This window comes from Sesamum indicum, linkage group LG7 (genome assembly GCF_000512975.1).
Source record: "Sesamum indicum cultivar Zhongzhi No. 13 linkage group LG7, S_indicum_v1.0, whole genome shotgun sequence".
In the NCBI taxonomy this organism is placed as follows: Eukaryota; Viridiplantae; Streptophyta; class Magnoliopsida; order Lamiales; family Pedaliaceae; genus Sesamum; species Sesamum indicum.
In genome coordinates this window covers 4,963,100-4,977,239 of record NC_026151.1, presented here as the reverse complement: position 1 = coordinate 4,977,239, position 14,140 = coordinate 4,963,100, and the positions used below count along the sequence as shown (strand labels likewise).

The following is a 14,140-nucleotide window of genomic DNA, read 5'->3' as shown; positions in this document are numbered from 1 at the left end:
AATGGAAAAAGTTATTGAAAGGACCAAAAGCACCAAAAAAAAGTTAAAGTTTGAAAACCAACATTGCAACATTAAAGTGTTTGAGAACAAAAATCCTATTAGTAACTATATTTGAGAACCAAAAATGTATTTATATCGAGAAAAATATTATTTCTCCCACACATATATGTATGTATTCATGTGTGTATATAATTAATATCGAGGGTGGTGATGCATGCATGTGAGAGGCGGTGGCGTTTCATTTCCCCACTGCCACCTTAGATATTATAGAATAGAATCTTCTTGTCTATATATATTTTCTTTTCTTTCACCAACGTCGACATGTATATACACATACATGAACGGGTGAGATCTATGCTTGTGGGCTCCTTTCGATCTTGTCTAAAATTCTGGTGTTATTACACTAAATTTTGGTCGCACGATCGACACATATAATTAAAAGAGTATCGTCATGTGATGATCATATCAGTCAGTTTCTTGAACCAGTGTTCATCATTACATCACAAACCCTAAAATTAGTTTGGATGTTGCTAAGTGGAGTTTGGACAAAAGTACGCTGATTGCTTCTTGTTGGGTTAGTTTATTCACATTGATAATTAATAGTATGTTTAAGTTTATTTATTTATACAGTAAATTACGGCTACATCTCTTGAGATCTGACAATTTAAAATATCATCTTGTTGTTTGATTAATTATAAATTAATCACCCTCAAACGAAAATGTGAGGTGAACATTACTACTTTACTCTTGCTGATTTTTTTTTTAAAAATAAATTATTTTTTAAAAAATGTACGTAAAAAATTTTGAGGGTGTGGTAAATAAATAATTTATAGGGAATATTAGTTCATAAAATGGGCTAGGGGGTGGGAGATGTTAAAATCAGAATGATATTTGTAATTTTTCAAATAACAAAATATTTATAATTTTAGTCAATCAATATTATGGCATCGAAAATTGATTATTTTACTTGGGGTGAACCGGAATAAATAGTATAAATATGTGTACGTAACTGCAAAAAAATAAAAAGATAGTTATTTGGTGTTCATCTCTTATGATATTTTGATGTCACATAATCTTTTGACGCTAATGGGGTACATAGTATCAAACAAATGATCAAAATAGCATAAAAATTCAGGATTCGTGCACTTTTTTGGGACTCGATCCAACTCACCTTAATGGCCGAAAATCTAAATCATCGACTCTTTGACAGCTCATAGACTAAGACGCTGTCGTGTGGACCACGCCTGTATGAACATTTGGATCTATAAATATTACTACTCCACTGTATTTATGGGAAGACACATTTACTCCAGTTTTGACCACATTTAATGTTTAGATCTCTTACGATCATCTTAAATATTAATTGATTTAAATATCGAACGGTTTTAATTGAGGACCTCCCAACTAGTTTGACGAGCTTCTCTTTTCTTAAAGACCATATATTTCTAAATAACCTCCATCGAACTCAACCTCAGCAACCACATGGAGCTGAGTTCATCACTTTTCGATCCAGATCAGACACCAATGTGATTTTTACATGTTTTGAGCTCAACAATGAGTTTTCGATTTACAATCAATATAAAAAAAATAACTGACTTTTTGTTATGGTAAGTATCACGGTAAAAAAAATAAAAAAAATGACGAATATTAATTAATTACGACTGCCAACGTTTATTGGTTGTTGTTTTTGTAGGCGAGACTAAAACATTATTCGTAGCAAATATGTTAATTAGTCATGATTAAAATCGTGACAGATATTGATTAAACATGGTCAAAACTTTAACCTTTTTTTTTTTTCATTGATTTGGTTTGGTTGTGCTATATAGTATTAATTTACTATGATTTGTAAGTTGTTTTTTTTTTATAATAGAGGGGATAATCTATTTTTCTATATACATAGTGAATTTATATTTGAATTATTTAAGTTAAGTTGATTTAATCCACAAGTTATAAGCAATTTTATATCAATATTTATAATTTATTGATAAAATCGTAAGCTATTTTCCTAAAATACTCCAATTCCAACTCTCTTTTCGCTTTCAAATACTTGCAAATTTACAATATTTTTTATAATTTATTCCCACTCCAAAAATAGAATTCGTCGTGAACACCTATTTAATTCAATAGATCCGTTTCAAAATTAAGGGCATGGGAGCACCTCTAGATCGATGCAACATGTGACATATTCCCTCCAGTGTAACATGAATCAGACCCCCTGTAAGAAAGAATATAGCCTTGGTAATAAATTAAGAATTAATGTGTGGATAGGGAAAAATCCAAGGAAAGTATCACGAGAATGCTGTAATAATTAACCCCAAGAAATAATTACATCTACGTTCTCTAATTTATAATTTATTTTCATAAATTACATCTATTTTTTTAAAAAGCAGTAACATCGAATTATTATATAAAGCACTCTTGTTTGAAAAACTACACGTACATTCCCCAAAAACGTCGATAACATTACATAAATTATCCTTATATTTTCTTTAACTTACCTTGAGTTGATTTTATAATTACACAAAGACACGAACAATTTACATAAATAAATTACAGATTAGGAGATCAACCCGATCTTATTATAAAAACTCTAACAAAGACCTCCTATAAATGAGCTGAAGTATTAATAACGAAAATATATTTCTAATTATAGTAAATTTGAAAAGGTGATAATTTTTTCAACATAAAATAAAATAAAAATAGAAAGGAGCCTAGTGGGTAGTCTCCATGTCAGCCGCTGGCGAGATTGAGGAAATCAATTTTAGAACTTGTTTGGAAAGTCTTCTTCAACTCCCTATTTCTGAATTGATATTGAATATCGGGACTTGAAGCTGACAGTGCAGTCCTGTTTATTTTCTACAAACTCTTTTTAAATACTTTGTAATTTATTTCAAACTCTAAAGATCAAAATCGAATAAATTCTAATTTATTGAGATATTTGACGATATTATTATAAATCATAATGTATATATATTTCTTCCTTGTTTAAATTGTACGGTTTAGATGTTTGAGTATGGAGTTTGTCTCAATATTATATTCCTTCTTAGTGATTATAAATTCAATTTCGCTTTGAGTTGGCGGAGTTGTAGGGAACTGACCTTTGGAAAAAGAAAAAATTATCAGTGGTGAAATTGTAATTCTGTAATGATTTGCAGGATCACTAATATATACTAGAAAAATTTTATTATTGCCTACACTTAGTTGCTATGGACTAGAAATCGTGGTAAATGATTATTATTAATTATGCGTAAATAAATTCAATGCAAAAACTTATCATATTCATCATGGCAAAAGTATTTCTTGTGGCTTTTAGCCGTGACAAAAACTTAGCCATGGCTCTTAGCTATTCCAATGTTTTAGTCATTTCATAAAAACCATAGTCAATTAGTAAGAATGGATCACTTCCAATTAGATAATTGTAGGTTTGATTTTCTCTACCAATGCAAGGCTTCATTGATATGATGCTCCATCCCACATGGATCAGGAATTGACAAGGCAAATTCAATTTAAGTTTTGATCAAAGAACTTAAGTGTATGCACTGAATATCCCTTTTCGACGAGTTGTTCATAACCAAATTTAGAATGCACAAGGTGTATTTGGAGGTAATTTTTGCATCCAACAAGGTTGTGGGGTCGAAGAATGACAAAATTGTATTAGATCCAATCACCAAGCAGAATTGAGAACTAAATATTATACGAAACAAAGCATTATCTTCAACTATAGGACAAAGTATTAGATGCACAGAGTTACCTCTTGAACCTATAGGAACTGCATCCTGGTGACTCATAATTTGTAAATACCTTTATAAACGACTCATAATTTCTTTTCAAAAAAAAAAAAAGAAAATTTCTAACTCATATTAAAGATCGAATCGAAACCACCCAATTTTTTTTTCCTAAAAAGAAAAAATCATTTATATCTAGTCCTTTAGTGGTGACACTATAATTAACAAAGCTACTAGCTACATAGCCACACACCAAAAATTTCCGGTTGTTAGACAAAGATTCATAACTGCAAGCTCAAGAAACTACTTTTTGGGCAGTCCCACTAATTGTATATATGGATAGATGAATGTGGAGAACAGCCACAAAAATCTGAAAAGAGATAGAAAGAAAAAAAACATCATGGGCGTGGGGAACTACAACAGTTGCAACTCTTTTCACCCTGTAATTATTATGACTATACTCTAAGGCTCCAACCCATCATCAAAACATTAATCAGTGGTGTATCTTGCTAAAATTATTGCTCATCATCATTTTCCTATTGTTTTGCTTTGGGCCCCACCTTAACTCATCAAAAATGAATCCATCACACAACTTTTCTTATATGCCCACCATGTGTTAGTTCTGCCCCAGTTAAATTTACGTTCATTCAGTTTTGCCAGGTGTTTTTCACTAGGAATTTTTGTTTTTCTCAATGTGTTTTTTTTATTTATATATATGTGTTATGTGTATAAAATACTTTATAAATGTTTTATGTGTAATATATGTGTTTAAAGTAGATAGAACGATGACGCTTCATTGTGTGTGATATTGTCAATTCTGATTTTATACGAGCCTTATGATTTTATTTTGAAAAAGCGTCTCAAACTGTAAGATTTATGCAGAATCTATACAGACAATGCCTCATGCAACAGGGCATCGATTGCTTCGCACTCCACGTCGTTTGGCGTCGTTTGTGGAAATATATAAGGTCATGTGTCCATCCTAAACCCCTCGCCTAGGAGCTGATGATGTGGGCACATGTCCTACATCAGTCGTGAATAAAGAGTCTGGTGGTTTATATGTCCTAAAGGCATTATTTATCTAGTGAAATGTCTTTTATAAGATAAAATTATAAGGTTCATACGAAACAAGAACGAACAATACCTCGTACAACAAAACACTAATCGTGCCGCACGCCACATCAAACACAAAAGAAGAAATTCATTCAACATATATATATAAAAAATTCTAATACTTGTACTAATATATATTAATTATGTACATATTGTAATTAATATGTTTTAGAATTACCTTTTGCTGAACTACTTCAACATATTGCGTGTATATATATGAAGGAAAAAAATGTGAAATTTAAGCTCTCACTACAAATAGTTAACCTTTGTCATAATTCTTTAGTTATGATTAATGTTTAATTGAGCTTGCATGCAGACACGATGACTAAAAATTATTATACAGTTATAATTAATTAATATTTTTTATAATTTTTTACTTTTAACTATTGTAGCTAACAACGACAAAAATTATATCATTTTCTAGTGTTATTTAATAAATATTATTGCGTTTATCATTTGATAAGTTGTATCCAATCAAAGTTTCTATAATTTTCCAGAATAGTCAAAGAAATTCATTGTTTTTTAGAATATATATATATATATATATATATATACAAAGAAGGAAAGCCCACAATAAAATCAATGGTCCGTGCATGGCACTGTGTGTGTACTCTGTGTTTCTTGGCAGGGAAAACAGGAATGTTACATATATCTATAAAATTATATTTTTGGTCCTATAATTATAGGTCGTTAGCACTTTTAATCTTATAATTTATTTCTTTTAAATGTTGAGTCTTATTCTTGACGAACTTAGTCATAAATATCTAATATTTGAATTTTTTTTTATAAATTTAGTTCTATTTTGATAATTTTAATGCTAGTACTAAAAATGAAATCTACTCCAGTATAAAGGAGACCAAAATTATCAAAATATGACTAAATTTGCTAAAAAAAAAAGTATCAGATATAAAATATTCATGACTAAATTCATTAAAAAATGACTAAATATTTAAAATAAATTACATAACCAAAAGTATTAACGATTTATAATTATAAGATCAAAAATATCATTTTATGTGTATATATATATAGAGAGAGAAGGAGGAAAGATGGAGTGAGCAGAGTGCATATATGTCTGTATATTTGTGTGTATTGGAGTTTGGAATATATATTATTGAAAGAGAAAGAAAACAATCGAAGAAGAATCCCATCACATAATTCGATGTGTGCCTTTTCCTCATATATATATATATATATATGTATACATACATTCTGCAAGAGAAGCAGAAGCAGTAGGAGTAGGAGTAGGGTGGGGATTAGTGTGTGTTCTGTGTGTGGTTTGGTGACCGCTAAACAACAAAGGGCTAAGCTACAAATTGGCAAGAGGACATCACTTGTTTTGTTTTTAATCATCATCACAATATTGCTTCACATTTCACCTCTATACTTGCAGTTAAAATACATTCGATCGATCGATGCTTGCTTGTGCATAATTTGAATTTTTATCATATGAATTTGGTTAAATAAATTGAAATGGAATAAAGATATTGTGAGAAATTGATGAAAACTGATCAGACGAATAAATTTAAATTGTACGTAAATAAAAAATTATTGATATGCATATTACGTGTGTGAAATGTTTTTTGAAATATACCAATGTTGGATTTTGTATGTATATTGCGTATGAAATAGAATAAGAGATTCAATATCTTGTAATAAGAGAATCAAAGTTGTGACTATCCAGTAGTATATAGTATTTGACAGACCAGTCAGAGAAGATTGCGTCTGCACTATATGTGCCGATCAAAATCTCTATAATTAACTTAATATCATCAACTTATACCTAACCATGTGGGAATCAATAAATAAGTGAGGACGTATCTATGTTGTTGATGTGTCAACGTTCGATCTTCTCTGATATATAAATTGAGGGAATATGTACAGTCTTTTTAATTTGCTTTCTTCGATCACAGCAACAAAATTTAATATTAATGATAATAAATCGAACGACAATATTAAAACATCATAATTAAAAATAGATATTAAGAGACAATAATTTTGATTCTTGTCGTTATATTATTAACTAGTGATAAAAATTGTGCATAGAGTTGTCGGTATAGATAATCAGTGTCTCATCTATAGTGACAATATTAATTATTTATTGCCATTAAGTCATTACTATATATATGTGTCGTTAATTATTTTTAGTACAAATTTATGCAAAAAATTTTGTCATTAATTCTTGCTAATAATAGTTTTATAAATAATAATTACTAATTAAACTATAAAACTCATTGTTGGGACAAAATAAAAATTCTTATTATTAAATATATATAGTGACAATATTAAAATTGATGTATTGATTGTTAAGGCTAAGGCTGAGGTCCTTTGAACAAGTTCAAGAGATTATGGGTTTAAGTCGGTGGGTATTTGTCTCACTTTATGTGAGTTGTTATAAGTTATTTATCGTTGTTAGTTATATTGATATATTGGTTGAAGTTACTGTTATTTATTCATTATTATTAGTAAAAAGAAAATTTCCACTTGTTTTTTTTTATTGCTTACTTTTTACTTGTTTTTGGGTGGATCTCTGTCGTTGATCTGGATATTTTGCTTATAACATGATTCTTGGGGCATGATAATTGCTACATATATTAATCATGATTACGGATGATGTATGAAGAATGAGGATTCCGCTAATTATGATTAGGAAGCCTAATTCATTAATTATGAAAAGAGGCACGACATAGAAAGCGCAATTAATACCGCAGAAGAATACAAAAATCGTCAAACAGTGGAAACGCAACACTGTCCAACAAAACAGCAGTATCAGTGTTTAAAGGCGAAGGACAAAGTATAAAAAAGTTTTAAACCCCCCCCCCCCCCACCCCCCACCCCTTTAATTAATTTCTTCTTCCTCATTTTTCAACTGTCCAAAAATTTCCCTATACACACAAAAACTAATTACTGCAATAAAAATTAATATTAATGGATACGATTTGAAATTCGATCGATATTCGTTGTACGAGATTTTATTGGTACTAATTAGTTTTGTAGGAGTCTCATAAGTTCATCCTCAAAAGGCGCCTCATCAGGGAGAAGAGACATCAGGGCTTATAAACTGTTCAAACTCCTCTTCTACAATAAATATCAAACGTTTGCCTACATATATAATTTAGTGGTGCAACATGCAACTCGACCAGGTTCTGTTGCCCAAGGCATCAAACGTTGTATCATTGTACAAGCCTCACATAGATGTTATAAAATAAAATATCTCGTTAGGGAGAGGAGACTTTGGAACTTATAACTCATTGAAACTTCTTATTTGTAATTGATGTGAAATACATGCCTACATAAATTAGCGACAAATTTAAGTAACAATCTTAAAGTTGCTGGTAATTAGTAAAGATGTCCTATAAGTGACAGTGGTTTTTATCTTATTACAATATAATTATTAATAAAAAATTATCATTAAATAATCACTTAAAATACTTAGGAACAATACAAATATAACACAATTATATTTGTTGTCATCACTGTGTCGTTATTTTGTTTATAGTGATATTTTATTTATAATTTTTTTTTCGTTACGAATATGCTAGCTAGTTCCAACATTTGCTTAATCGATATTGTCATTATTAAACTTATGAAAATTATTATAGTAATAAAATAAATTTCGTATGTATATATAATTAACTATAATTTTAGTATATATCTCATTTTTTTCATCCCTAATATTCTTTAATTTTTTAGTGAGAGAGAGAGAGAGAGAGAGAGAGAGATTATGTCACGGGCTTGTCTTGAGAGGCCCTTATTTCCACAATCCTAGACAAACAGACACATATTCCTCTCTCACTACTTACCCGAGGTCACCTTGGTAAATATAAACATTTCAACCCCCCCCCCCTCTCAAAGTCCAAAAATCTCCATACAAATTACTTACACCTCCACTCATCAAAGCCCCCTCAAAACCCCAAACCCTCATTTGCAAGAATCCATCAAGAAAATTCAGTTCTACCTCTTTTTTTCTTGCATATTCTTCCATGGCCTTGATGCTCGACAACTGTGAAGGTATATTGTTGTCCTTAGATTCACAGAAAACTGTCCCAGCTCCATTTCTGACCAAGACATATCAGCTTGTTGATGATCCCACCACCGACCACATCGTCTCTTGGGGAGAAGACGACTCCACCTTTGTCGTCTGGCGGCCGCCGGAGTTCGCCCGTGACCTCCTCCCTAACTACTTCAAGCACAACAACTTCTCCAGCTTCGTCCGCCAGCTCAATACCTATGTAATGATGATAGTCTACTCCTCCCAGTTTTCACACACGCGTACTGATTTTATTTATATATATATATTTATGTGCATGAAATGGTGTTTTGATGATTCGGGGTTTGTGGGATTTTGAATTCGTTGTTTTGTTTGATGATGAATGTAGGGTTTCCGAAAGATAGTGCCGGACAGATGGGAGTTCGCGAATGAGTTCTTCAAGAAAGGGGAGAAGCACTTGCTGTGTGAGATCCACCGGAGGAAAACAGCTCAGCCGCAAGTGGCCCTCAACCACCACCACCTCACTGGCCAAGGTTTCTTCCCTTACCCCACCCGAGTCAGCATCTCCCCACCAGATTCAGACGAGAAATGGTGCGACTCACCCAACGGCAACGGCAACGGCAGCGTCTACAACAACAACTCCTTAGCCGCCCTTTCCGAAGACAACGAAAGACTGAGAAGAAACAACAACATGCTCATATCCGAACTAGCTCACATGAGGAAACTGTACAACGACATCATATACTTTGTGCAGAACCATGTGAAGCCAGTGGCTCCAAGCAATTCCTACAGTTCCTCTTTGTTTCTCTGCAACTCATCATCTGCCGCCGCCTGCACTCCCATTAATGGATCCTCAGCAATGCAGCAAAAGCCTTTGAATCAGCTCATTGGGCAGAACCAGACGACAGGCAAGAAGCAAGTAAATACCCTTTTCGGCGCTTTCAACCTCAACTCTTCTTCCGCTGCGGCCAGCAAGACTACTTCACAGAGCAGTCTGACGATTCTTGAAGAGGCAGCTGCAAACGTGGAACCGTGCAGAACTAAGCTCTTCGGGGTGCCACTGCCCTCCAAGAAAAGATTACACCCCGAATGCTATAATTCCTCGGTGGAGACGAACAAGACGAGATTGGTACTTGAGAAGGATGATTTAGGGTTGAATCTCATGCCTCCTTCTCCATGTTAGCTTCTGTTCTTCAGTTGTTTCATATATTCTTCTCTTTGATCTTAATTATGGTTTGGTCTCTTGATTTGAGTTCTGATCAGGTAGAAAGTGATCATCATCATATCTTGAAAAGATGGATGTTTCTGTTTGTGGGTGTCTGTGATGGATGATGATGATGACTTGTTTCTCTCTGTAAATATATGACTACTCATGTAGTTCGATCAGGTTTCATGATGTTCCCCCAGCCATGAATGCAGGTGGGTTTTGGTTAGAGAGTGAAGATTAGAGGATTATTACATTACAACATCAATTAAGTTTGAAATGAATCCTTAATTAGTTCGATGTAATAATTCCTTCTTTCTGTACTTTTCTCCTTTTTTCTCCACCATTGATGATCTTCACTTTCAGTACTAATCCAGCGTTTTAATCATGCATTCTCTATAATTGGGCATCTATAATTTGCCTTTCTTTCTCTCTTTCTGGTTTGTTATCTGAATGTTTCAGTCAGATTCAAATTAATGCACACAGATGAGAGAGAGAGAGAGAGAGGGATGAGAGAGAAAAGGGTTCTGAACCTGAAGCTTTTCTTGTTTTTTGTTCCATTAATGTATGGTACGTACACATACGTATGACCATGTCTCCAAGAAATTAGTCGTACGTACATCTCCTGAAAATTATGGGTTTTATATATATTTAATTCAGGTTTATATATTATAATTTCCATTTATATAATTCAAGGTACTTAGGTAGCTAGGTAGGTAAGTAGGTAGGGTTGGAGCATAGCTGAAAAGAGCAACATAGGATTTCACGAATCTGTATGTATGTATTTCAAAGGTTGCATTATTGCAGTAATTATCAAGTCCCACTGCATAAGAGTTGAAAAATTCTAACTCAATTTGAATATGATCCAATTTGATCATTATACGATAAGTATAATATACTTATTATATGATTAATATATAATTTTAAAAAAATAATTAATTATATGATAAGTGTATTTTACTTATTATATAATTAATTTAGTCCGATCGAAATATGATTTAGATAAAATTTGCACAAGATTTAAGGGAAAAAAGAGAAGAGGTAGGAAGGAAGCAAGCATCCATCATGTGTGTTCTCATTATGGTTATGATCTCCACGTCTCGGTTGTCTGAAACCTGCACAGTCCGACGTCGTCAGTCACGCAAAAGTGAGGAAACAAACACACAGATGAAAACAAAAACAAGAAGAAGAAATTAGCTAAGTATGCATAAACATATAGTGTTATTTGAATTGATCAGTGGTAAAAAGGAAAAGGGGTTTGTGCGTGTGTGTGTGTGAAAGCGAAATGTGGTAAGAAAAAACTGACTAAAAATGTTGTCTGAAATGTTTCAATCAAGGCTTCTATGCCTTCTTCTCCACCACCAGAAAACCTTTTCCTTTTCCTACTTTAAGTATCTGATCAATCCCTTTACAAACCTTCTTTGGATCCTCCCTTCTCTCTTTCCTCGAGAGAGACACAGAGAGATTTGTTGACTGTTAGGTAATAGGTAGTAGTGTGTGTTGTGCGTGTGAAAATATGTTTCTTGGATGATTCCAAACAACCTTTGCTGAAAATCCCATCTCTTTTTTCTCAATTTTACTTTAATTGCGTCTTCCTTTGTACATCTATGACATAAAGGGCACAGGTTCGATGGACAGTTTGACTAAGCGTTTTTTGTTTTTGGGACATTATAATTCGTATCAGATTCGATTAATTTTTAAACTAATTACATATGTCGACTATATTACATTATCCTACTATTTATATAAAATTTAAAGAAACTAATCAATCGCAAAATAATTATAATTACACTTTTTTGTTTAAGAAATTGGTTCTACCAAATCTGATCCGAATAAAAATTTGCTCTTGCTTTTTGTTTTTGTTAAATACTTGCTTGTTCCTTTGTCCTATAATAATATAAAGTGTGCACAGTTTCAATGGAAAGTTTGACTAACCATTTTTCGGAAAATTACAGTCACCGCATGAAAATGACTTAATAAAAAAAATGATGCTAAAATCAGCGTCAAGTTAATTAGCAAATAAAGTTTTTATTGCTAATTTATATTATTACTAATTCGATCGGACCATATTGGGTTGAATTTTCTATTGCATATTCTATTTCAATTAATATATATATACATGCAGTTGAATTTATCCTCTTAATGTATGAAAGATAACAAAAATTTCTCTAATAAAATAATTTATGTTAAAAGATACATATATGTGTGTTAATAAATAATGCATATAATTATATATATATATATATATAAAGCATGTTATATAACCTATGAATTTTTATTCAATTACATGTACACATAATTAAGATATATCATATCATATCTTTACTCATAAAATTACAAAATATTATAGATTAATTATATCATAGTTTTGTATATATCCGATGTAATACTTTTAAAATTATATTGATGATTTATTCTTAAAAAAAGTTCAATTTATAACACAAGAAAACAAATATTTAAATTTTTGAATAGTTATGTAAAAAGTATAAGAATTGTAGATTTATAAAGTTTATATAGATTCTATACTCATTATAAAACCTCATAAACTTTCAGTAGTATTTATTTTCAATAAATTTTTTTATAATAATTCAAACTATGTTTTAGGGGAATGATTGTAATAGACATACTTTAAGAAGGGGTTAATGTAATTTACTCCTCTGTGATATTATTAATGAACAAATTATCCTTTATGAAAAAAATAACAATTTACCCCCTAATCTTAAAAAATACAGGGGGCTAAATTGTAGTTTTTCTTTTTAGGAAGTGCAAATAACAAGTGCATTTTCATCGTAAAAAGACTACCGGGGTCATTTTATTATATTTTATAATTCAGAAACGTAAATACATTTTATACATAATTTAGATTTAAAACAAAAGTTTCCACATGTTTTCATGCTATATATAGGTTTTGGTAATATAATGTGAGTGTACATAGAAAAGGAAATTCTATGAAAGCACTCAAATGGGGGCAAGAATTACAAGTACTAGGTATAGGAAGAGAAAACGTTAATGGTAGGAATGTTAGACTGGAAAATCTTGGTCGTGTAATGATTTGGTCTTTATATATATATACCGTATAAAAAAAAAAACTCATACCCTAGCTACCTACTTTCCTACTTCTATGGGTACACCTAAGTGCTTTCTTATCTTGTCTTCTTTTCTTGATGTCCTAGCACGTGACCTCGAAAATGCACGTGCCCTCTGGCTGAATATACAACATCTATGAGACATTGATTAATTTACAAATTAGAAATAAAAGGAGGGGTTGGTGGAAAATTGAGAAAATTGCAATTTTAATTCTGTAATTATTATGTTGGGATGTCGATTTAGTACTATACGTATTCATTTTGATAGTTTTGTTCTGAAATTTATAAAAGTTTCTTACATTTATTATAAAAATATAATTTTTTATTATAGTTAGTTACTATGATTAAACGATAAAAATTTTGGTAAGTACAAATTAATCACGATTTTATTAGTTGTTTTTTCACAAATGAGGCCGAAATATTTGTCATGATTTTAACTAAAATTTTGCAATGGTCATCAGTTGTTGTTTCTGTGAACGAGGCCAAAATATTAATCGTGCCTAAAACTATGGCAAATATTAATTAGGGTAAAATGCGGACACCCCGCAACATATGGGGGCAAAGTGCAAATATCCCCGTATATTGGGGGGTACTGTCTGCATTTTACCCTATTAATTAACCTTGAAAAAGTTTAAATTTTTGCATTTAATTTTATTTTTTACTGCGATTATTAATATTGATTTATATGGTATTTAAACAGTGGTCATTTGTACTGTAGCGAAAAATTAATTTTTTTATCATAATTGAAAATAAAGATGGCAAGAATTTTCTAATATGGTCCGAAAAGTGTATTTGATCAGCTTAATTAGATGAAACTTTCTGACCATTTTTGTTCTCATATAGGGTGCGGAATTCTTAAAATTACGGGATAAAATTCCTAAACTATATTCTTACGAAATTAAAATTGGCACCTCATATACTTACAGAATTAAAATTAAAAAAAAAAATAGATGGTGTGTGTAGATAAAGTGAGAGTATAGGGATTATCAGGCAAAGGATGCTTTAAGAAGAGAGTGTGTGC

At 31.4% G+C, this 14,140-nt stretch overlaps 1 protein-coding gene across 1 annotated transcript; it reads left to right on the top strand.

Moving 5' to 3' along the window:
• LOC105166271 (heat stress transcription factor B-4-like) lies at positions 8,688 to 10,371 on the top strand. The gene is made up of 2 exons (XM_011085578.2): positions 8,688 to 9,070; positions 9,218 to 10,371. The coding sequence occupies exons 1-2, from the start codon at positions 8,822 to 8,824 to the stop codon at positions 10,010 to 10,012; spliced, it is 1,044 nt and encodes a 347-aa protein (XP_011083880.1). The 5' UTR covers positions 8,688 to 8,821; the 3' UTR covers positions 10,013 to 10,371.

Coding starts and splice junctions, on each gene's coding strand:
- LOC105166271 (XM_011085578.2), top strand. CDS start 8,822: ATGGCCTTGATGCTCGACAACTGTGAAGGTATATTGTTGTCCTTAGAT. Junction 9,071..9,217: donor TCCGCCAGCTCAATACCTAT/GTAATGATGATA, acceptor TGATGAATGTAG/GGTTTCCGAAAGATAGTGCC.